Source organism: Gymnoscopelus microlampas (assembly GCF_963454915.1).
Source record: "Gymnoscopelus microlampas genome assembly, chromosome: 10".
NCBI classification, from domain to species: Eukaryota; Metazoa; Chordata; class Actinopteri; order Myctophiformes; family Myctophidae; genus Gymnoscopelus; species Gymnoscopelus microlampas.
In genome coordinates, this window is record NC_139947.1 from 18,716,857 (window position 1) to 18,742,981 (window position 26,125).

At 41.9% G+C, this 26,125-nt stretch overlaps 2 protein-coding genes across 3 annotated transcripts in view; one reads left to right on the forward strand and one right to left on the reverse strand.

Moving 5' to 3' along the window:
* The first annotated feature begins 402 nt into the window (after positions 1-402).
* LOC311053165 (uncharacterized protein) lies at positions 403-8,812 on the forward strand. The gene is made up of 2 exons (XM_084068613.1): positions 403-3,071; positions 8,305-8,812. Exon 1 carries the CDS (start codon positions 826-828, stop codon positions 1,468-1,470), a length of 645 nt encoding a protein of 214 aa, XP_083924739.1. The 5' UTR covers positions 403-825; the 3' UTR covers positions 1,471-3,071; positions 8,305-8,812.
* Positions 8,813-11,233: 2,421 nt separating this feature from the next.
* The window catches only part of hdac7a (histone deacetylase 7a), an 81,696-nt gene continuing 66,804 nt past the window's right edge, over positions 11,234-26,125 (reverse strand). For both annotated transcript variants that reach the window (XM_084070415.1, XM_084070414.1), the window contains 5 exons: positions 19,743-19,861; positions 18,750-18,883; positions 17,427-17,508; positions 16,923-17,061; positions 11,234-15,997 (listed from right to left, as the gene is read on the reverse strand). In XM_084070415.1, coding sequence (XP_083926541.1) covers positions 15,955-15,997; positions 16,923-17,061; positions 17,427-17,508; positions 18,750-18,883; positions 19,743-19,861 — 517 coding nt within the window. In that variant the 3' untranslated portion in view covers positions 11,234-15,954. The remainder of the gene's footprint in view (positions 15,998-16,922; positions 17,062-17,426; positions 17,509-18,749; positions 18,884-19,742; positions 19,862-26,125) is intronic.

A 26,125-nucleotide genomic window follows, 5' to 3' on the forward strand; every position in this document is an offset into this window, starting at 1 on the left:
GAGGAATTGGTGGTGGAGCTGAGTTGCATGGAGGGGAGCGAGCGAGGGAGGGAGGGAGAGGGGACGGGAGTGTTTAACAGAGAGGGGGGATGGTAGCGGGTACTTGTTTTGGAAGAAATCTGGAACCTATAAACTTGGACGAGATCTATGACAAAACGAATGGCGGAAAAGCCTGACTTGATTGGTCGAACCGCACACCTTTGTCTCCGCCTTGTGCCTTTGATCCAGCCAATCGCCAAACACGTGTTCTTCCTCTTGTCTTTGGCTTGGCGGAGCCCCTTCATATTCCTCTGGACCAATCAGCGGACCAGATGGGTGGGAAGCTAAAGGTTTCATCCTCTTCTCCCTTTAAAACTTGGACTCAGGTTGCCCTTGTTATACACACACACACATACACACACACATCCCAGAGGCAGGACGGGAGAACTTGAGCTCGCTCGAGCAGTCTGTTCTCCAGGAATATGTTTATTGGAACGCTGGTGAAGAGCAGATGAAGAAGTATGGTAGATATCAGGACATTCCGGCTGAGCTGATGGCTGATGAGCTGTTTTGGTTCGACGTTCTGTCGCTTGTTTTGGTGCTGAGAAAGAGTCGAGGGGAGAAGAGCTGAGGAGACAAAACCCAGGAGAAGATCAGCAGGAGGGGGGACAGAACAACACACGAGAACTGTGTGTGTGTGTGTGTGTGTGTGTGTGTGTGTGTGTGTGTGTGTGTGTGTGTGTGTTTGTGTGTGTGAAAGAGATACACAGAGAGAGCTGCTTGGTACAAAGAGTCAAAGAAAGGCAAACTGAAAGTGAAGGACAAGGCAAAGCAGCGTGTCCAACTATGAGAGAGGAGGAGCAGCTCAGTGATGAACACGCAGAGGGTGGGTTGCCGACCAGGGAGGAAGAGACGGACACGCCACCCTCCAACACTTGTCCTGTTGTCGTGGCGCCGCCGCGACTCAACGGGCCCAAGCGGCTGACCGGCACACAGCCGGAGGACGAGCTTCTCCCCACCGCTGCCATCACATCGATGGAGGACCAGGACGAGGTCAAGCCGGCGCTGGATCGTCACCTCCACGGCCCCATGGGACCCAAGAGACCGAAGAAGAGCCCTCCGCCTCGACCGCCTTCCCCGGGGCCGCCCCTCTCGCCGCTTTCCGCCGCGGCCGCCGCGGCCCTGGAGGACCCGCACACCCAGAGGGTGATCGCCAACATCCGGGAGCGCCAGCGGACGCAGTCCCTGAACGACGCCTTCGCCTCCCTGCGAGAGATCATCCCCACGCTGCCCTCCGACAAACTGAGCAAGATCCAGATACTGAAGCTGGCGTCGCGGTACATCGACTTCCTCTACCAGGTCCTGCAGAGCGAGGACGAGATGGAGAGCAAGCTGGCCGGCTGTAACTACCTGGCCCACGAGAGACTCCGATACGCTTTCTCTGTGTGGAGGATGGAAGGGGCGTGGTCTACCATGTCCGCAGGACACTAATGACCACTCTGAGCCGCCTCCCGGGAACCTCCCAGACCACCTGTGGTGACAGGCTGATAAACTGAGGCACTGGGAGCTTGTCGGCTGAGCCTCCTCACCTTCATGTGTACATCGTCTTAACTTAAACATTATATACTGTACATTACTTCGTCGTGCGTTGAATAGCGAAAATAGCTGATCTGCAAGCTCACATCCCATGTCACATAGTGGGCTTGTAGATTTTCGCTATCTTTGAAAATTCTTAAAAGGTTTTTATTTTTATTTTTTTAGATAATACAATTCTTGCCTATTACATGCACGAATTAGGGACGCAGGTAGAAAGTGGTTAAAGTGCTGTTGAACTTTGGGTTTTATAGCTACTGTAACTGGTCGTGAAACATTTTCAAATCTTGTTAATTGTCTTTATCTGTTGCTTGTGTGAGTGGGGAACATGTAATATCTCTCCAGTCCAGGCACTCTTATTATGGTGTATCAGGTCTCAAAATCATACAGTATGTTTAGCACACAAACAAATGTGCTCAACACATTCCTTATAACAAGCCCTGGAACTTATTTCTGGGCAAGTGAAATGGCTGTACTACGTAACACGAGTGACAACCAAGACAAAAAATGTTTACCATCAGGCAAAATATGAATGAATTAATGAATGAATTATAGGACTGGCTTCTTTATATATAGGCAGAATCTCCTTTGTTTGTGTTAATGTACTGTATGTGCCAAATGTTTGATTTTGAGACCTGATTCATTCATGCAGAATACATGCAGAGAGTGAATGGAGAGTGAAATAAATCACTACTGCTGGTTCCTCAGGGGAAACAGATAAAGAGGCTTAACATTATCTGGACTTGAATCGCCAGGTAGCTATAAAACCCAAAGTTCTACCTTCTTCTCAGCTAAGATCCTCTGTTTACCTCTACGATAGAAGATTCATGCGACAAGAAAATACAGGTTTACATAGCTTTATGTATTTATATAGAATGACTGGAACCTTGTCGCATGATATGACCAACTCGGTTCTTCATATTTCTCTTAACATCCTCTCATACCTCACCTCAACTGTGATGGTCTGTTAGTGGTCTTACTTCCACTTGTCAGCTATTGTGAGTTATTGCTGATCCATCAAGGTGGTCTGACGGACATGAAATGTGATGTTCTGCGAAGTGTGGCCAATCAAGAACAGACACCATGCATACAATCCATGACATTCTTAAGATTCACAGCAAAATGCTCAGTGTTCATTTATCCACTTGTAACTCAGAGCGTTTACAAATGTAACCAAATGGACCCTCGTGGTTACATTTATACACTCTCTGAGTTACGTTAACACTGAGGATTTAACAGTGTTGTTTCTTCACATATGACGACAAGAATCAACTGGCACAGAGACAAACAGGAAACCACAGAGACTTTACGTACTGTAACATGAGCTGGACTCAAACCCTCGGAGCAGAGGGTGCCCGGTGCCGTCTTTAATGTGACCTCAACACAGCAGCAGCACAGCTCTGGGCTTCCTGGCCGCTTGGCCTTTTGCTATCATCATCAACATCATCAGCATCAGCAGCAGCAGGGCCGTTATGGTTATCGCCACAGTCACACGGGAGGTATGCATATATCAACATTAATATATTCTCTTTCAGTGGTTCTCAACCTTTTCTGGATCAGGGCCCACTTGAAAATCTCTAAAGTGTTCACTCACGGCCCACCCATCTGACCACTTAACCCATTAAGACCTGAAGCCGAGTCTACATGTCTCCTAAATCCCAACAGTTTTCTGAAAAACGTATGTTTCTACCGTATATGAGTGGTTCTCAAACGTTTTCATGTCAAGGACCCCCAAAATGATAAGCATTTGGCCGCCGACCCCCATCTCAAAATATTTTGTTCCAGGGACCCCCCAGAAGCAAAGTTAAAAATGTTCGCTTTAAAAGAATATATTCAAAGATTTGCACATATTTTCACTATTTTTCAAAAATAGCAGATCTACAAGCTCGTAGTGCGGCACGGTGTCACGCTATGAGCTTGTATATCTGCTATTTTTGAATAGCCAAAGTGTAAAATAATGCTTTTTAGCTCAAATCTAAAAATGACATGTTCATTTTAATGATCAATGAGTGAAACTAACGTGGTGAAAAGCCTGGCCCACAGGTTGCGAATCGCTGCAAATATCAACATAATATTGGAGTTCTATTTAATGTCTTATCTGGGATTCAAGCTTGGGTCTGCCACATTTAGAGGGACATCTACCGCTCAAAAAAAGAGGCAATCCATTCTTGGCCAGGGATAGATAGATAATGCGCTTATTAATGAGCTTGTCAACCAGTTGTCAGCCTGTCAGAGGTCCTATGTCCGACACCAGGGTCTAACTGTCTCAATGCAACAGAAGGGAGACCACCAACCACTGCAGATGTACTAGTTGTATATATTGTATCAACATACTCTACCATACAGATTGGTTAAAATAACATTTGAGTCGTTGAAATAAGTTCTGAATTGCAGCTTTTATACTTCTGATAGTTGATTACGTTGAGTCATCTAAACGTATTTGAAGATCACTAAAAGAGAGCAGGTACAGTATAAGGCCATTAGAAAGAGAGAGAGAGAGAGAGAGAGAGAGAGAGAGAGAGAGAGAGAGAGGGGGTAGAAGGGAGGAGTGTAGTGGAAATAAAGAGAGATTGTCCCTTTGACTTTCGTCTCCAACATGCAGACGTATTATTAATCCCTGACCACCTTTGAACCCAAATAGTGGTGGAAAAAGTGGCCACAGCAGCATGCAGCACTACCGACTTAAGTTTATAGTCTCCTTGCAACGAACCCCGCCCCTCTATTTCTTCCCATGCCAAAAAAGCTTGCCTCCAAAATTCTTTCCCCTCATTTTGGCCCAAATAATTCGCTTGCATTGCACGAAACGGTGATAGACTGCAGCTAGCCAACAAACGCGGAGCCGCAACGAAAACAAACAGTTCCTGAGAGCCATGAATCACAGTGTCACCATCAAAGGAGAGGCTGATGCGACTCCCTCTACCCATAAACCACCGGGGCTGATAGAGGAGGTGAGAGTTGATTTACAAAAACACTATACTGTAGGCTAAAGTACATAATAGGCCTACACTAAAATCATCAGTGTAAAATTATATTATTGTACACTCTCAGAGTAAAAGCTACAATCCAGAACTTTTTTTTGTTTGTTTTTTTGCCAATGCGTGTTAATACAGTATAAGTATAGGCGACTGAGAAATGTAGACCCTGGTGTCGGGTAGGACATCAAAACCGTAAGCTCATGAGCCCTATACCTCTCCTAGCCAAGGACTTGTCTGTCTCAGTGGTAGATACTGTATTTGGTCTCCTATGCAGGACACCTGGGGTTCTAATGCCAGAAGTTACCGTAGAAATTTCCTCCAAAACTGATGCATTTTATTTTTAAGGAAGAGATGGAGTAGCCTGGTAAACCCCCCTCCCTCCGGGAAACAAAATGTGTGTCGCAAGCTTCTTCCATTTGACGGAGTCAGGTTAGAGATGGAGGGCAACAAAATGCAAAAAAAAAACAACCTCTCTGCAAATGCAAAGCTACATCCAGGCCTCTGAACATTCCACCAGTGTTGGAAAAAGTACTCTTTTAAAAAAAAACGTATGTTTATTATTTGCACACGATGAAATATACAGACAAAAATAAATTACAAAAGTTTTCAAAATGCGCAGGAGAGGTATGAAATCCTATTGGGCTTAAAGGGGAATTTTGGACCACGGTTTTCTTACCTTTTCTATGATGTTATGATATAGGATGAATGGTACAGTAGAAAAATGTCATGACTCCATCACGGGTCCGCCACAGCTTAAAACGTGCGCCAATAGGCCTTGCGCTAGATCGCGTATTTTGATAGCTTTTTTTTCTTTTTTTTTAGATCTGATGTTCGAGTGACAGAACACTATGCAACCAAAACCTCGTCCAAACAAAGTCTCGCTAAGTCTTGCTTGAGATCTTGAGATTTCAATCTCGTCTAGCCAGACCTCCGTTTTTTCCCCGTTTTTTCCACAGTTGCATAGTGTTCTGTCACTATGAACGCAAAAAAAAACGCTATTAAAATACGCGATCTAGCGCAAGGCCTATTGGCGCACGTTTTAAGCTGTGGCGGCCCTGGGATGGAGTTATGAATGTTTTCTACTGTACCATTCATCCTAAAATATCATAACATCATAGAAAAGGTAAGAAAACCGTGGTCCAAAATTCCCCTTTAAGTAAAAGTATCAATACTGCAATGTAGAAATACAAGTATAAGTCCGGAATTCAAAATTGACTCGGTAAAAGTACAAGTATTGGTATCAAAATGAACTCAAAAGTACCAAAAGGAGAAAGTACTCATTATGCAGAATGTCCCATTTCACAAATATTCTAATGTATAAAAATCTTTTGAAAATAGTCGATCTACAAGCTCACAATGCGTCGCATCGCGACGCATTGGGAGCTTGTAGATCGGCTATTTTCTAAATGGCCGAAATGTATATAGGGCTGAAGTGGTTAATGTATGTTTTGTGATAATAATCAAAATCGGTAACTAGTAACTAAAGTAACTAGTAACGAAAGTTTTCAAATAATTGTACTGGAGTAAAAGTGTAATATTTGCCTCTGAGATGTAGTGGAGTAGAAGTAAAAGTACGGAAAATTGGAAATACTCCAGGAAAGGAAAAAAATACCTCATTTACTTGAGTGAATGTACTTAGTTACTTTCCACCACTGCATTCCACCACAGGTTGACATGACAGTACACTGCTGTCATACAGTATGACAAAAATGAAACTGAATACACATTATTCATGTCAACAGACATTTGTCTTACGAGCGGAACAGCGGTTTGGTTTCAATGGCAACACTGGCATCGTAAAGTGCTGAGGCTTTGCACCCACTACTGTGATTACTCCACTCCATTCCCATACACAGTAAAATCCTCAGTGTTAACGTGACCATTTGTAACGCTGAGAATGTAGAAATGGAATGAAATTGACTCCTACGGGTCCATTTGGTTACATGTGTACACTCTCACTGTTAGATTAATACTTTTACTGTGTATACACCAACCCGAGCAACCCATACTTAGAATGTCTTGTGGAGGTAACTGCTAATGTTTCCAGTGCTCATAAACAACAGAAAAGGCTCGCACACTGACAGACGAAATGTTGAGGCTCTTTGAAGGCAAAAGTATAGTATAGTGCAAAAAGTGTCATGGTGAAAAAAGTGACACAAAGAGTGGCTGTTCTCAATCATCCTCAGACCATCAATCGATACTAAATGCAGGGCGCAGGCCTATTATTATTGCCCATGTTAGAGGTAACCAATGGTAATGAAGCTGATACAAGGCACAGAGTGCCATTAATCAGCCCATTACCACTGTTGAAACTGCAGGAAAATGAACACCATATAGACATGTAAACAAACAACCCATACAGCAAACAAACATGCATATCAATCCACTATTGTCACTCTTAAAGAAGAGATAATAATCTTATTTACAAGCCATCTATACAACTTTACAACTTACGAGAAGAATACATTGCAACAATACAACTTCAAAAATATAGAAATTACCATAGATTTTGGTCATGCTTTTATATATTTTTTGCCTAAAGTCTACAGTATTTTATACTTAAGACTTTGGGTAAAACAAATAAAAAATAAAACAAAAGCCCAGTGGTTTGGGATGCTAACATCTTCTGACATTCACAAGACTTTTTACATTATAAAAAAAGAGAATCCTTTTGCACCAGCCAACAGAATAAACCAAAACAAAAATAATAGGTCTCGGAAATATGGAAAGAGGATTCTAGTAAGTGGATGTTTGTTACGAACTAACAGCTGGAATGTTACACGATGCTTTTGTTTTCAGGTATGGAGCAAATTAAATTCAATCCAGATTTTTTTTTCTCCAGTCTTTCCATTCTAATTTATCATGTTAGATCAGGAAGTGTCTTCTCTCAGATTGTGTTGTTTATCTGCAGACGTCTGGGCGATGTTGCATAGCTTAATTGGACACAGGGGCAATATTCTAAACAATGAACATGAACAGTCATGGGAAACCTTTCAGAATTGTCTATCTGCTTTGTGTCAAAATAGTCCATGGATCATCGCCTGTGGGCTATACATTAATTTCAAGCCGTCATAATAAAAGGCAGTGAGTTATGACTGACTGACAGTGAGTTTACAACTTAGGCAATTCATCCAGAGTGACGTACGAGTGCAAGATCAGAATAAATGTCATGAAGCCTTGGCTAGTCGTTCTCAAACTTTTTCATGTCAAGGACCCCCAAAATGATTTGTATTTGGCCGTGGACCCCCGTCTCAAAATATTTGGTTCCAGGGACCCCCAGAATCAAAGATTTGAGTTACAAATGTTCGCTTAAAAATATATATATTCAAAGATTTGCACAAATTTTCACTATTTTTCAAAAATAGCAGATCTACAAGCTCATAGTGCGGCACTCTGTGCCGTGTTATGAGCTTGGGGGGGAGAACCAATGGCCTAGGCAACACACAAAGGTAAATAGTCACATAAGTAGAGTGCAAAGAAAAACAAAATAGTGTGTCAAAGAAACTAGAATACAATGCAAACATTAAACCTAGCATCTGTTTATACAACTATCTAAATAACATTATTAGCATTTGTGATCAACAAACGCATCTAAATACCTATACTTTTAGTTACCATACCCAAATCTGTCCCATCTTGGCCAATTCAGTCAACTTGGCCTCAAAACTCTATTCTATTGTAACATTGTAATTGTATATTGTATGTTGTATTCTTAAGTCAAAGTAAGCTTTCTGCTCTTTTTTCTGTCTTTTTACAGCTCCCAGGTGATGACTGATGTGAACTTCTCTGCTTTCTACTGGTGCTGCTGTTCTTATTGTGTGAAGGTTCAAGCTTGTAAACCAAACCTTTTAAATGCCTTATGGCTACGCCTCCTTAAAGTATGATGGAAGAACCCAAAGCATACCATGAGACAGAAGCCTGGTTTACTTTGTCGTACCACAGTGCCGCTTGTTGACAGACAATCTACTGTTGTAGATTTAATAGTATGTCAAAGATCACAGTTTGATCCATTTATTTTCAGTCCTTTGTTCACCCCTGTTCTTCCAGGCAAACATTTCTGCAAAACTTGACCTTACTTGACCCATAAAAATGATTTTTTGATGAATTTCCGAGAAACTGTTGGCAACACAGATGTCCCCGGAGGTTAGAAGACGATCAAGAGGCACAGAAATATGTGTGTTGTTGTCCCCGTGTTGTCGAGCTGCATGTGTCTGTGTTTTATCAGTCTGTGACTGTCCTGAAAAAAATAAAATCAATCATTTTTACCGTCTTGTGAACTATTATTCGTGCCATTTCAAATCTCCTGATCAGAAACAACGGACGATGTTGTTTGAAGATTTACAGTCCAGTAGCACCCCCCCCTCTCTCTCTCTCTGTCCTTCTCTTGTTCTCTCTGTCTCTCTCTCTCTCTCTGTCTGTCCTTCTCTCGTTCTCTCTGTTCCTCCCTCTCTCTCTCTCACCCGCGGTCTGTTAACTTAATGAGAACTGTGAGTCCATGCCAGGGCAGACAGGAACACTTAATTCCTCCAAAAGAACAAGTTTATGTGCAATTAAGAGCTCTGGGGATATTTATGATATACTTGGACAGAAATTCTATAGAGCAGGATACCGCTGTCAGCCGCACAGCAAGGATCCTGTTAGTATACGGTGTAGATTAAGGCTCGAAAATGCAATAGATTAGTGTTAACTGCACTGTAAGTCCAATAGTCACAGCCAACTACAGTATATATTCATCTAGTTCAATGCTTGGCTTTGGAGTAGCTTTGGCTGGTCTGATAGCACTGGATTAACCACTTAAACCCTATTATGGTTGACCGGAGTCCCTCAGGGCTTTGTACTAGTGTAATTTCTGTTTTCTGTGGTTGTGGGGAAAGCTTTCGCTGAAAATAGCCGATCGACAAGCTTCTGTCACGGTGCGGGGCAGAGAAACAACATTAATGAACCAACACAGACTGGAAACAGAGGGGCATATAAATAGACAGGGACTAACTAGGCACAGGTGAGAACAAAGGACAATTAACACATGATTGGCTGTAACAGAGCAAGACACAGGTGAACTACAATTGCAAAGACATACTGGTGAGACAAGACAGGAAACAACAACTAGGGCAGACAGGAAACACCAAGACAACACTACAGAATAAAGGTACAAGGAGAACAGGGAACAATACAACAGGAAGAGTGGCCAAAAGGGTCCAAAAGGGTCCAATACCGTATAAAGGTCAGACAATGGCTAAATAATAAAGTCAGTCCACGGTCCGAGGAGCGGTCCGAGGAGCGGACCGTGACAGCAGCTACGTGTTGTGAGCTTGTCGATCTGCTATTGTCTGCGAAAGCTTTCCCCACAATACGGATGCTGGTGTTTAAGTGGTTAAAAGAGAAGAAGAGAGAGAGAGGGAGGGCGGGCTATCAAGAACGATCAATAGAAGATGAGTGATTCATATAGAGAAGTGAAACAGAGGATGGAGTCCATCAGTCAACCTACAGCTATCAAAAAGGTGATGAGAAAAGAGAGGGAATGGAAGAAAGAGAAAAAGAGAAAAGGGAAGAGAGAAAGAGAAATGGGGAGAAAGAGCGGTGTTTACAAAATGGGGTTGGCAAGATGACAAATTAAAAAAATCTTATAAAATAAACAGATTTTATTTGATGTATTTTCTTGGATGTTTTTGATGGGACATAATGCTGAGAAACCCTCTGTTTTCTAAATGATCTTTGACAAATTAATTTGACAAATTGTTAAACATTTTAATACACTGCAATAGAGGATTATTCTGTTGTTTTATTACACGTTTAATTATATATTATCATAATCTTCTGAAAAATACCAATTGACACAACCCAGTTACAAGTTGTACTCTTTGCTTAATAAAGTGAACTGCTAGTGTTTGTTTCAAACAGAAAATGAAGCATGAGCATCAATTAGGTCAAATGTAGTGTGTGTGTGTGTGTGTGTGTGTGTGTGTGTGTGTGTGTGTGTGTGTGTGTGTGTGTGTGTGTGTGTGTGTGTGTGTGTGTGTGTGTGTGTGTGTGTGTGTGTGTGTGTGTGTGTGTGCGCGTGCGTGCGTGCGTGGCGTGTGAGAGAGAGGCAATTCTCTGAATTCTGAGATATGAAGTCAGAATTACTCATAAGTGTTATAAATCTTCTGTCACTATTATTGGTCGCCAATTAACAGTCTGATGTTTAACCACGTAAACGTAGGGCAACAGGTAAGGGACTAGATATTCACATACTAGATCCATATCTAAATATCAGTTTCTTTAAAAATAAATATTGCATGGAAATGAGAAAGGTTTCTCCATAACTGCTGAAAAAGTAGCAGGTGTGAAGAATAACAGAAGCTGGAAGAAGTTGCTTGTGCATACTGTGCTGCATTGAGTGTACTTAGTATAATATTGGCCTGAATTTCCAGTGTTTCATCTAATCTCTTGCCCTGTCTGCGTTGTAAGCTTGTCGATCGGCTATTTTCTGTGAAAGCTTTCCCCACAATAACAGAAAACAGAAAAGACACTACTAGTACAGAGCCCTGAGGGACTTCGGCCAACCATATAGGGTTTAAGTGGTTATGCCCTACTTTTATACTTTGATGTACAAAGTAGTGAAAATAGCCACTCTACAAGCTCTCAACAACACATCACATCAGATCTGCTATTGCTTGAAAAAGTTGAGAAAAAACAGAACCACAAAATAAGGTCAAATTTTGAAATTTCGTTTAATTAAGAAGGCAAAAAAATAACAATACAAAATAGACAATCTTTCTATACATACACATAGGAAATATAAAGAGGAAAAACATTAACATGTAGAGGTAAGTAAGAACAAAAGGAAAGTACAAAGCAAAGAGTTTGTTTAGATGTGGATTTAAGTCCAGTTAGTGAAGAGCTACCAATACACATTTACTACTGAACGCATCAAGGCACATGTGTGACTTTGTGTGTATTTTGGTCTTGAGTTTCTATGTACAGTGTCTGGTTTTAAGGAGTACGTAATAAAACAAAATGACATCATTAATAAAAAGGCAATTAAGAGTTGAGGCACTGGCCATTAAGACAGCCCACGGAATATAATACAGTACATATCTACATGTACACAGTCTGCACACACACACACACACACACGCACGCGCGCCCACACCCACCCACCCACCCACCCACACACACACACACACACACACACACACACACACACACACACACACACACACACACACACACACACACCCACTACTTCATAGATAACAGATGCACCTACTCGGTGTGCTGTACAGAAATTCCTATGGATGGAAGATTGACATTAGTTGTTTTTTTTGTTTTTGTTGTTTTTTTAGGTACACTGGTAGCCATTACAGAACCCCTGCACTTCACATCTACCCTGCATTAGGTTTGTCCTTCCAAATAAATAATTCCTCTTGAGGGTGGAGCAACAGCGACTTTCGGTCAATTTTCTTTTTCGATGAATCGACTAATCTTGAAGCACATTTTTCACAAATCATAACAAAAATGAAATTTTGTAATCAATTAAATCGATTAGTCTGATTAACAGCCCTGTTTTATATATTATTGTACAACGATGTTGAGCAACATTTGCGAAAATAGCTGATCACGTTGTGAGCTTGAAGATCTGTTATTTTGGCTATCTTTAAAAAATGTATTGAAATCGATTAGTGTGATTAACTGTTGCATCCCTAGCAACCACAGAGCATCAAGCATGTAAAATGGGGAGTTCTGCATTGGCTTCCTGTTTACTTACATTGTTTTACTGGATAATATACAGTACTAGACCAGTGGTTCTCAAACTTGTTCATGTCAAGGATCCCCAAATTAATATGAATTTGACCACGGACCCCATCTGAAAAAAATATGTCGTGCCAAGTACCCCCCTACAAGATTTGCGTTGTTTAAAATATCATTTGGGCGATGTGACACCTTGTGAGCTTGTAGATCGGCTGTAAGTGGTTAAACTGATTTTGATACAATATTAAAACATTTAGCTTGGGACCCCCTGGACCCCACTTTGAGAACCACTGTACTAGACGTTCTGCAAATCCTTCTGATGGGCAGACGATGCCCAGAGTCCACACAGCAACACACAGCAAAACCCAAGGTGTTCATATACTGTGAATCTAAGTGTGAAAAATTTACCTGTGAGGGTAAAAATAGACCCTTACAGGTCCATTCTAACACTAAGGGCTTTGCAGTGTACAACACATACAGTTTAGTACATTAACCACTTAAACCCTACATGCACTGGATGGAGTCCCCCAGGTCTCTATATTAGGTTCTCTCCTGTTTTCACTATACACTGAATGTCTCGGCCGAAAACAGTCAATCTACAAGCTTGTGGACGTGCCATTTTTGTAATGTTCACCCCCAGGATAGGGACGCTAGGGTTCATGTGATTAAGAGCCAACTAGTTATAGATCTTAACCATTGCCAATTACAAATTAATTTGTAGTGCAACAGGCCAGCTGAGAGACAAACGTACAGCAGAGTTAAACTGCAAGTTACTTTCTACGTTTGATTGACTGCTACTTAAAAGTCTGCAACACTAAAGTACATTTGTCAGCTCTGTGGAACAGGTGATATCCTATTATAAAATGAGGAAAGCTCTTGTCATTCTGTCAGTCTATCCTCATACTGTACATTTCTCTTTTTCTCAAGTTGGTTGGCCAATTACAGGTATTGACCATTGCCGTATGCAGGTTTCTCACTCAATTTCTCACTTTTAAGCTCAAACGTTTGAAATGAGAGAGATAAGATTAGCCTGTATACAGCTAATCATAAACCACATTTGTTGTTGCCGACATTCAGATGTCCAGAATATATTCGATAAAATCACCCTCCCCTTACTAAATGCAATCTCAGTCTGTGCCTGTTGAACTTGCAATTCATTTGGCCTGCGTTTAAATCTTCATCTACTGTCATCAGCTAACTACACAGAATGATTCTACATTCACACTAGCAGCACTAGCGACAGGTGATTTTCAATGGAAGCCAGCGACATGATGCTACAAACTGACGCCTGAACACTTGTCGCTGCGTGACAAGCTACAAAAGCTACAAAAGAAACGTTGAGCTGGTTTAATTTTTCCAGCGTTCCAATGATGTGGTGAAGTGTCAACCAATCGTGTTTTTGTTTCACCATTTCCACTCCCCGTCTTTCTTCACACAACTCCTGCTTGTAATTGGGGACAATTCATTTCTTACCATCAGTCATTTCCCTATTCTCTTTTAAACTAAGCCTTTATATTTTCTCTCTCGCACGTAGCTCCCACACGTCGTTGACGCACACTTTGATGCTGTCCACAAAAGTATTGAGCAACACTTCAATGGCAACTTGTAGCTGATGACCCTAGGCCGTTTTGTAGCTTTTGTAGCAGCTATTGTGAACACAGCATAGGACATGTTTGCACACTTACACAGTAAAGTCCTGAAACCAAATGGACCCAAACTGTCCTGTGTAAGCTAGCTGTCAGCATGTTTGGGTTTACTTTGATTCAAACCGGCCACATTTTTACAAAATATGTTCACATCCAAAGAAAACGCACTTGAGTCGGTTCCACAAACAAGGCCGGGAGCAGAGACCAATAGAAAGACCCGCTACTGTACGTAAGATTAAAAAAACATCACCACTATAAATACATTTCCAAATGTCTCATCGGAAAACAACAAACGCGGGGTCATGTTTGGGAACTTCATCAGCTTTATACAGCATTTATAGAAGGACATGATGGAAATAAAACATCCAAAATGGAACCTAGAAAAAGATTTATTTTTTTCTTTTGCATAAAAAATATCGTAAGTCCACAGGTAAAAAGCTTGTTAAGACACAGTTGTTAAGAGAACAGTACTAATGTGGCTCCCTGTACAGTCAGCACTGCTAAGTGCACATTTAAGGCAGTTTTCTTTGGGTGGTGTCCATTAAGTGCATTAAGGCTACTTCTACCAACAATACTATACAGTCCTCAATGAACAGCAGTGGTATGTCATTTGTTTATCATCGGTTTGTGTGTGTATTTAGGGTGTGTGTGTGTGTGTGTGTGTGTGTGTGTGTGTGTGTGTGTGTGTGTGTGTGTGTGTGTGTGTGTGTGTGTGTGTGCGCGCGTGCGTGTGTGTGTTTGTTTGAGATTAAAGCTGCAATCCGGAATTTATATAATCAATAAAACATGATCCAACCTGTATGGTAGAGTATGTTAATACAATATAACTAGTACATCCATCCGGAAGAGGTGGTCTCCCTACTCTTCCAGGCCAAGCGGGGACGCCCTCTTGGAAGAGCGGTGGAAGTTTACTCTCCCACACAGGAAACGCAGGTCCGAATCCCGAGTCACAGATAAAACCTACGGATTGCAGCTTTAAGTGTTTGTGCATCAAAGACACATGTTTGAGAAGCCGTGGGGGGAATGACGATAAAAATCTGGCCTTAAACTGTCTTCTTCAGTTTTAAAAAACAACTTCATAGGAAGTCCAATGTGCACAGTATTGAGGTCAATGCACATCGACAGAGCGAGTCGAAGGCTTAATAAGACATCTCAGAATATGAGTGGAATTACAGAGGGGGCAACAGGAAAAAAATAACTAAAACATTTCATCCAAATCATCAAAAGAGACAATTAAATAAAAAAAATCCTAGAGAGATTTGTTTGTCTTCCCAGAGTTATGGAATTTTTCTCATGGTTCACATTATGGAATGCAACAGTGCAATAAAAAAAAAACACACAGACTCTGACTCTCTCCTCTTTCTTCTTTGTTTCTCTCCAAAACCACAGTTGTCTGTTTCGTTTCGTCGTCCTTTTGTTTTTTCTTCTTCCCCTCTGTCTGTCTTCTTCACTCTTTCTAGTGGTTACACCGAATGCGATGATGGTGATGACGTCTGCGTCCGTCTCCCGGGGGACTCGTCTCCCAGACGGTTTCTCTCTCTCCGTCTCACCGCCTCTTTCATCCCTCCTTTCTCGCCGTCCCAAAAAAATATGCGTACAGACAGATCCTCTGCAAGCGGTCTTTTAAGACATAAAAAAAACAACAACAACAACATCGGTATCGGAATTCAGACCGTTCCGGTGAGGCTTTGCTAAATCGTTGCGGTGCCGCAGTCGTTGTGGAACAACGGAATTGATTGGTCGTTTCAACAGCTATCTTTCACCCTCGTGCACACGGAGGTTTGACGAGTCTTTGGTTTTGGAGGTTTCGGTAGTGTGAGCTAAGATGGCTGACAGTACGTTTCGGAGTGTTTCAGTGTTGTGTTTGCTGGTACAGTATGTGTGTGGACGGACGGACGGCGGGGCTCAGTGGCGTCGGGGTGGGTGGTCTCAGGTCTGTGACAGCACGGGGGAGCTCCAAGGCCATCGGTGGTGTCCCCACTTTCCAGAAGGCTGGGTTCCGCGAGGTGATTGGGTGGGTGTTCTTCTCCTTACATGGAGTCCTCGTCATCTTCCATTGGCTCGTCAGTGAGGCTTTGGGAAGAGAGGAAGGCAGGTGGTTAAAAGAGACCTTGTGAGAGTGTTTGCCTACAGTAATTCATACTCTGTAGAACGACGGCTGGCTAAAATAATTGATCTACAAGCTAACAACGTGTCGTGATGTGACGCATTGTTAGCTTGTAGCTTGCTTCAGTTCGCACTATTAGTGCGAATCTTTGCTTCTGGGGGTCCCTGCCCTGGGACAAAATATTTTCAGATGGGGGTCCGTGGCCAAATAAATATAATTTTGGGGGTCCTTGACATGAAAAAGTTTGAGAACCACTGACATAGCAACATAATTTTTTTCAGAAAACTGTTTAGAAGACATTTGTAGAATGGGCCTCAAGTCTTAATGGGTTAAGTGCGGAGCGGAGGTCCGTTTCTGGGACGCGTCTAAAGAACACGTCTGGTGGAATAACAAGCATTATAGAGCCGTGTCACAACTGGAACCACTACAAACGTTTTGACACGTTTGAAGAAAACAACCGGGAGGCGTTGGGACAGCTGAGACGGAGGACATGTGTGTTGGTGAATTCGTTGTTCTGCTGGGCACTAATCCTGTAGTGCAGTGGTTCTCAAAACCTTTTAGTGTCAAGGACCCCCCGTCCACAGACCCCCATCTGAAAATGTTTTGTGCCAGGGACCCCCAGAAGAGAAGATTTGAGTTTAAAATGTTTTAAAATGTTATAAATGTTATGCAACCCAATTTCAAAATGGGTTAAGATTTTAAAACAATTGTAGCCTTGCACGTCGACGCGTTGTGAGCTTTGCAGATTGTAGATATTTTTGTCGAAGAGTACGAGGAACATAGGAGCGGACATAGTATAGATCTATTTAGGGTTTAAGTGATGACTCTTGCTGCATCTCATCTGACATTTTGTATCTTTCCTTGATTGATTGTGTGCGTGTGTTTGTGTACCTCTTGCGGGCCAGGACCCCTACAGACAGCGAGGCCAAGGCATTGACAGCATCAGTTTCCTCACAGTCTCTCCTCTGAGCAGCCAGATGCGACAAACACACTGAGCTGCTGCAAGCCTTCACACTCTGCCAGTACTGACCTACAACACACACACACACACACACACACACACACACACACACACACACACACACACACACACACACACACACACACACACACACACACACACACACACACACACACACACACACACACACACAATTAGTAGTAGTAGTATTATTCATATAAAATTAAAGACAGAACTGAATTCTGCAAACTGGTACATGGATTGCATGCGTATTTCTTTCTCCAAAACCGTCCCTTTTTCATTATTATTTTCAAACGTTTTAAAATAGTGACGTTTCTGCCCGACAGCGACAATAAAATTATAGAAAGAACAGAATTAACAAACTAGTACTTTGTTAATTCTTACTTACCTTACTTATTTTCATTCTCACTTACTTTGTATCTGTATGACAGTCTGTAAGGAGTGCACGCCGTTTGCACTGGGTTTCTGCAATAACACTTCTTCTGACAGCGGTTCCTGCAAGAGAGAGACAGACATGCATGTTACGTTACTCCAAACATCCTGCACTTTAGGGAAATACGTTCATGATGTTGTACCAAATCCACAAATTGCCAGATTTTTCTTTAGCAATGTAAATCCATGTTAAATCAATGTAACGACCCAACATCAAGAAGCACTTCACTTTTTCCCCCCGAAGCGCAAGTTGAAAAATCTATCTGAAGCGACCTGTTTGCTTCAGGGGGGTGGGGGGAGGGGGGGGGGGGCTATTATTGTTTTACATCGTGTATTATAGGGTTTAACACATTTAAACCGGGAAAGCGGAAAGTGTAATTTTAGATTTTTGCATTGGCTATTCAAAAATAGCAGATGTACAAGCTTGAACATTTTTCGAAAATTCTTGAAATTGTGAGATCTACTGGTTTAGAAGGCATTTGTAGAATCGGAGGAAAATGCAATTCAAGGGATCAAAACAAAAAAAAAGCGTCATGTTCTATAGATAATCTATAGATTTAGTCAATGGAATCTCTTCACCAAATGGCAGACTTGGCAGATGGCAGACTTTTCTGGCTCTTCCTGAACACACCTGTGGATTATACCAGGAAAATGACTCGGACTTAGCTCCCCCTCGGTAATATGAAAAAACACTTGAGGAATCACACCAAAAACCCTTTAGGTGTACAGTTTTGACAAAAGCTTTTAGAATTTTTTTGGAGAAAGGGTTTAATTGTACATTTTGTGGTGAAAGCTTTAGTCAAAATGCTAATTTGAAGAAACACTTGAAGATTAAACATTAAGAGGATTATACCAGGGTCAGTCCACCCTTAGGCTTCTGCACCCTAATCCCATGTATAACGCACAAACTTTTTTTTGTTGGTCTTTTTTATTGCGCTTTTTTTTCTCTAAGCACCTTAACGTCTATAAGTATATCATGCACAGTATACATACATTGCTGCTATGCTCAGGCACCTTAGTCTGTCTCTTATCTCAGGTACTTTGTAAATATGTAAATAACTTGTTTTTGGCTTCTATTGTTCTCTTGTTTGATCTCCTTCCCACTTGCCCCCCTACCCCTCTTCTCTCTCTCCCCACTCTTCCTTCTACGGAATTTAATGTTGCGATGGGAATGATGTACAAAAACAAATTTCACCCACTTTTTTACCTTGTAAACCTGTGATGTGACAATAAACCTGATTCTGATTCTGATTCTGACATCTATGACCAGATATAAGTGTAGATAAGTGCGTATGAAGTCGGACCTGTATCCCCAACAGAGCGCTGACGCAGGCCTCTGACGCATCACAGATGGCTGTGAGGTCATGACCCCCCTCTAGGGCGAGCACCACACGACCCCCTGCTAGAGACATCAGCTGACGGGTCAGGAAGCCAAAACCTGCAGCACACACACACACACACACACACACACACACACACACACACACACACACACACACACACACACACACACACACACACACACACACACACACACACACACACACACACACACACACACACACACACACACACACACACACACACACTTGAGTTTAGAGACTGACCTGTGATTGTACCCTACACAGTATAGTAGTCACGGTGAGAATGTCACCTAGATACACAGGAGGTGATTTGAGGATGGGTGTGACTGCTGCTGGTGGTGCTACAGTACAGATATGGGAGAGTGGCAGTGGTGTACAGTAACTACTTCAAGTACTGTACTTATGTAATTTGTTTTGATATTTTTACTTCACTGGAGTATTTCCAATTTTAATGTACTTTTACTTCTACTCCACTACATCTCAGAGGCAAATATTATACTTTTGCTCCACTACAATTATTTGACAATTTAGTTACGGTACTAGCTACTTAGATTCTGATTATTATTACAAAACTTACAATAACCACTTCAGCTCTGTATATAGTTCGGCCATTTGAAAATAGGCGATCTACAGATTTGTGAAAGATTTTAATACAATTTATACATTGTATTTTAAACTTGTGAAATGGGACATTCTGCATAATTTCTACTTTAAGTACATTTTGATAACAAAACTTCTGTACTTTTACTCAAGTACATTTTTAATTCCACACTTTTACTTGTAACAGAGTATTTCTACATTGCGGTATTGATACTTTTACATAAGTAAAAAAATGTAGTACTTTTTCCACCACTGGAGAGTGGGGAAGGTGACAAAATAAAGTAAAAGGAGCCAGTCTAGTCGGGGCAGTGAGATGAGGGAGGGTGTTCTTACATCTAGCGGAGACCTTGTACCCTCCCAGTGGAGCTGGGTGGCCGTCAGCTGCATCGAACCCTGCAGACACCAGAACCACGTCAGGAGAAAACTCCTGGGCAATGGGCATCACCACCGTCCTATCAGAGCAAAGCACAAACACACAATGTTGCAACTTTATGTTAACCCATTTCGACCGGGAAAGCAGCTGACTCGAACTTGTAGATCTACTATTTTCTTTTAAATTGTGAACATTTGTGCAAATCTTTGAATATACATATTTTTTCAAGCGAACATTTGTAACTCAAATCTTTGCTTCTGGGGATCCCAGGAAGAAAATATTTTATAAAATCTATAAAATCGAAGAAAATATATATTCAAAGATTTGCACACGTTTTCACCATTTCTCTTTCAAAAATAGCAGATCTACAAGCTCATAGCGCAGCACTCGGTGCCGCGCTATGAGCTTGTATATCTGCAATTTTTGAATAGCCAAAGAAATCTTAAAATTACAGAGATGCGTTTATTTTCTCCCCAATTTAGTCATTGCCAATTTCCTGCGTGAACAGCAAAACCTCCACTGTTGGCCTGTGAAAGCTTTTACAAATGTCTTCTCTGATACACCTTTTGAGGCCATCTTGTTACAATAAGAAGCCAAACACTAAATAATAGATATATTATAATGAACAATATGAAATATACATGATTGACATATCTTCATTTAAGTGTACCTCTCAGTAAAGGAAGACAATTCAACCAAATCTTCTACTTTCTTATCGTTCTTTACTGTTATTCAGACATGTGATTTCAGTAAATAAACCAATTGACGCAATATATATTCTGTTGAATTGAGTCGTTAAGAGTAAACATGGCAATATGAAGTCACAAAGAATATCGGATTAGCAAACATATATATAGGCTAAAGCCGCATTTATACTTTGTCGGATGACACCGTGTTACGACGGAGGATAAATTAAGCATAAGTCATAGGCAAGTCAAATGACCAGAGATTAGGAAATCTTTATGATCGACAGATCTAAGCTCTTCAAAATGATTATTGTAACCACATCCTTTTTCTGTGAGAGGGCTGAGGAAGCCAGTTTGCCTCGTTCCAGACGCGAGTCATCTCTGAGACAATAGATTCTTGCACAGCAAAGTTCCAGAGTGTTAAATTAACACTGTGTGCGCTGCCTTTGGTCTCTCCGTGGGCCAACAGCGTGAGAGCAGAACACAAAGCGCCCAGTGTGATTTGTACAAAAGAATACTGTATCGTTGTTTATCATGGTTTCTGAAGCGACGAGGAGAGGCTAGGAGTTCTGATGGACTGTCGGCACAGTTCAAAGCTGCACTGAGCCGGTCTGTTTCCTATTAGAGTCTTGTCACTCTCCCCGCGTCACTGAACACACAGTGAAACAGAGAAAACAGCCCATCTGGGAACCATTTACCTTCATTATTCTGCCTGGAGACCTCCCCACCCCTAAACACACACACACACACACACACACACACACACACACACACACACACACACACACACACACACACACACACACACACACACACACACACACACACACACACACACACACACACACACACACACATGGACACACACGGACACACACGGACACACGGACGCATGCACACACGAACAGCACAAATACACAAAACTCACAAACATACACATACAGAGACATACAGTATACATGTATTGATGCACGCACACGCGCCCACACACACACACACACACACACACACACACACACACACACACACACACACACACACACACACACACACACACACACACACACACACACACACACACACACACACACACACACACACACAAACACGAATGCTGTGTGTATATGCATGCACATACAAAGAGACTCACAAGTATTAATGCATGTGCACGCACGCACATACGCACGCACACATGCGCGCACACACACACACACACACACACACACACACACACACACACACACACACACACACACACACACACACACACACACAGCCACACAAACAGACTGGCAACCACTCACAAATACACATATACTGTACACGTAAACACACAGGCCATGGGGGGGGGGGGGGCGAGGGGGAGGGTGATTCGTACCACCTACCACACAAAAGTACTTGTGCACGCAGCCACGCTCGTGCGACTTAACGCTACGCTGAATAGCTCTTTGGCTTAGCATGTGGCCTTGTCTACGTGTCAGGTTTTCTGATGTCTGATCGCATCAGAATAGCGCACAATCTCTCTTCAGTCGTTTACATTAACTTTGTACGAGCTTTAAAATATGCCATGTTGCTTATAATTAAACAATAATACACAACGGTTTGACAAACAAAAATGCATAAATGCAGAACTGACAGTTCCATTCTTAAGACGTTCAGATAAACCACACACTGTTTATTATTTCATACAGTTCAGATTCATATGCATGCCAGAGTTTTTAGTATGGTGACCGCTGTGATGTCACCATATTATTGACAGAAACACACAAGCATTAAGTGTAGCTTTATCAGATATTGCAGTTTTCCCAACAGTTTGGGCCGTGGGCACATTTTTACAAGATCTAAAATCCATGGCTATAGCCTCTGCCTGCAGCCCGCCTACTTCAAAATGGCTTAAAAAAACAATAGCCACAAACTAAATGTATGTGTGTGTGTGTGTGTGTGTGTGTGTGTGTGTGTGTGTGTGTGTGTGTGTGTGTGTGTGTGTGTGTGTGTGTGTGCGTGCGTGCGTGCATGTGTGTGTACCAGAGAGAGAGAGAGAAAAGACAATGCATGAAAGAAACACAAACACATTCACAACTACTAAACCCACGCAAACAAGTCTAAATGCACAAAGCCAAGCATGAATCCACACACTGCAGGGGAAATGCACATAATGGCTCGCAGACACGTACTAAGCCAACACACACTAGCATACATGTGCACAAGCACACACATGCCATGGCATAAATACACAAGCACCACAAACAGAAAAGGTATAGATCAAACATTAGCAAACATGGGATAGAATGTATAATTGTCTGCCTTCACAAACAACTCTCTAACACGCACGCACGCACGTGCATGCGAGCACACACACACACACACACACACACACACACACACACACACACACACACACACACACACACACACACACACACACACACACACACACACACACACACACACACACACACACACACACACACACACACACACACACACACACACAACCACAGGAACCAGCCCCAGCGTCCCTGTAGACCAATAAAAGCAGCCACACTTCCCTTGAGAACATGACACCAGACAAACTGATGGAATGATGGAAGGAGGGGAGCACTTATTAAAGATCAATCACAGGAGGAGAGAGAGAGAGAGAGAGAGAGAGAGAGAGAGAGAGAGAGAGAGAGAGAGAGAGAGAGAGAGAGAGAGAGAGACAGAGGGGGAGAAAGAGGCCCCTCCCTCATAAGAATCAGGCTTAAGGATAAATAAAAAAAGATTGTAAAGTTTTTCTTTAGAAGTGGAGCCTCTTAACCACACCTCACCATTCTGAACACTGCTCTTTACCTAGGGAACATTCCACCATGGCTCTGATAGAATGCCCCAAATAGGCAAACATGAAATCGCGCAAATCAAGGAAATATGTATTTGTATTTTTTTTAACCACATGAATCTTGGTATCCCTTTTCTGGGACGAACATTCAATTCCGATCTACAAGCTCACAATGTGTCACAGTATCATGCAATGTGAGCTTTAGGCAGACAAAGTACAGTATATACTGTTTAAATGATTTAAGTGACTGTTCCATTACACAAATTTGACGAATATACTCAATGTAACAAACAGCCGTCTTAGGATCACAAAATACTAGATTTGAATAGAATTTCTCCTTGAACTATTAACTGCTGTCAGAGTTTAATATATAACACAGATCTTGGACCGGCTTCTTCTCAGCTTATGGATTTAAGATTTGACAACATTAAAATGAACTTCTTCAACAATTTTTCAGATTTCAGTGTTTCATTTGAAAGCTTGCAATCTGCACTTTTACAATGTGTGAGAAAGAAAGAAAGAAAGAAAGAAAGAAAGAAAGAAAGAAAGAAAGAAAGAAAGAAAGAAAGAAAGAAAATAAAGAAAGAAATAAATAAAATGTTTTTAGATGGGGGTCCTCGGACAAATACAATCAATTTTGGGGTCCTTGACATGAAAAGGTTGAGAACCACTGGAGTAAATAACCCAGCGGGAAAAAAAGACTGACTGGCTGAATCCCACCCATCTGCTGGTCAAAGCAGGTTCAAACAATCACTTCATATTATTTATGAGTGCTTTGTGAGCCAGGTTTGCATTCTAGGCCATAAGAATAACAAGTCAATTGTAAAAACAAAAAGTGGTATCGGCCTTTAGGTTGGAGTGAATGTCACCCTGTTTGCACATGCGCTGTGCACGGGGAGTGTGCTGTAATAACAGGAACATAAAGTAATGCTGCAGCATTGTTGGAGCGCTGCCAACCTGCACCATTTTGTCATTCTCATTTATTGCTTAGAATAATGGCCCACCCACCTCATGTGTGTGTGTGTGTGTGTGTGTGTGTGTGTGTGTGTGTGTGTGTGTGTGTGTGTGTGTGTGTGTGTGTGTGCCGCGCGTGTGTGTGCACGTGCGTGTAAAAGCATGCACCCATGATGCCATGTACAGTACAGTACATTTGTGTGCTGCGCCTATTGTGTGTGTGTGTGTGTGTGTGTGTGTGTGTGTGTGTGTGTGTGTGTGTGTGTGTGTGTGTACGCAACTGCGCCCCTCTTCCAGTAAGCATGCGGTCGCCACACTTTCCCCGGGTTCGAAAAGAGCCAGACAACCGCCTGAAAAACCAAACTACTGTAACTTTATGGGTGCCAACCGCCCACTGCCAACAATTAAGCAACCCCCCTTCAGAGGAAGCCGCGGTCCTCGCTGTGTCTTAATACGACACCCGGCCAGATCATTTCCTGGAACGAAACGGGCCTTGTTGGCGGCGGAGGCCACCAGACACATGCTCTCCAAATGAGACGGATTAATAATTGCGCAAAACCTACGTCAGAGGCGAGATGGAGCCAGATTCCTGCTAATCACCACGATCACCCCACATGAATCAACAGCAGTCGACGGAGTGACGTCACATACAGGAGCGTCATTTAGGGTCCTGGAGGGGATAGCAGCTGCCACCCACCTAGCGTTCGCGTTTAACCTCAAATGCAGTTATTTTGTGCATATTTTCTTTTAAGAGAGGACTAAAGACTTTCCTTTTTAATAAGGCATTTGGTTAGCCTTTCAGGTTTTAACCCCTAGGTTTTATTTGCCCCCCTTGCTTGTCGTTTTTACTAGTTTTTTTAAAAACCCTCCTTTTTTAGATTGTTTTATGCAATATGCTTTTATTCTATACTGTAGCACTTTGAGGTTTGTGCAATAAATAAATAAAATATCATTATTATTTTCTCGACCCGAACGTTTTTTTTGCAGATCAGCACTGTGAGGGCATCTCAGTCCACAGCACGCCATCTACATGTGACATGTGACACATGTTGTAGACACATGTTTTCTTATCTGCAGCCATATATTCATCCTAGTGTCCCGAGTTTGGACATTTTCTAAAATGTTCCTTTGTTTTAATAATGAAAATAGCATGTCCACCTGCTCACAACATTGTCACATCGCAATGTGTTGTAGAGCTTGTATATCAGCAATTTTTTTGTTTTCAATTTCTTAAAGGAGTAGTTCACCCAAAAAATGACTTTCTATCAATTACACACCCCATGAGGCCTTGAATTCATGGATTGGTTTTAAATCCATGATTTTTTGTCGCATTCCTCAGCCAATAATTTGATGACCATGTGTATTTCCGGTAGGAGACACAAAGAGTCTACTTTGAGTCTCCTACCGGATACATTTGCATCTTTCCGCAGGTAATCAAATATTGGCTTAGGAAAGCGACAAAAACAAAAACATCTCCATGAATTCAAGGCTTCATGGGGTGTGCAATTGATGGGAATTAAGTTATTTTTTGGGTGAACTACTCCTTTAACCATGGCTTACAGTAAGTGGTCCCTTTTTTTTGCCAACCTCTGAAATGATGCCTCTGATCACATTCTAAAGTCATTTGTCAAGCTGATGACCTGTTTATATCCAAGTCCCAAGTGCCAATGAAAAACAGACCGAGAAACAATCAGCTTTTCATAAATACAGTAGGTCTTTATTGGCTTCAGTGATCCTAGCGTAAACAAATGGGTAGCTACCACTGGTGGAAATATTAACTTTCTTACTTAAGTAAAAGTATCACTACGCAATGTAGAAATACTGTTACAAGTAAAAGTCCGGTATTCAAAATGTACTTGAGTAAAAGTACAAAGGTATTGGCATCAAA

Bases quoted from the DNA above. Each gene is read 5' to 3' on its own strand.
- LOC311053165 (XM_084068613.1), top strand. From the start codon at position 826: ATGAGAGAGGAGGAGCAGCTCAGTGATGAACACGCAGAGGGTGGGTTG.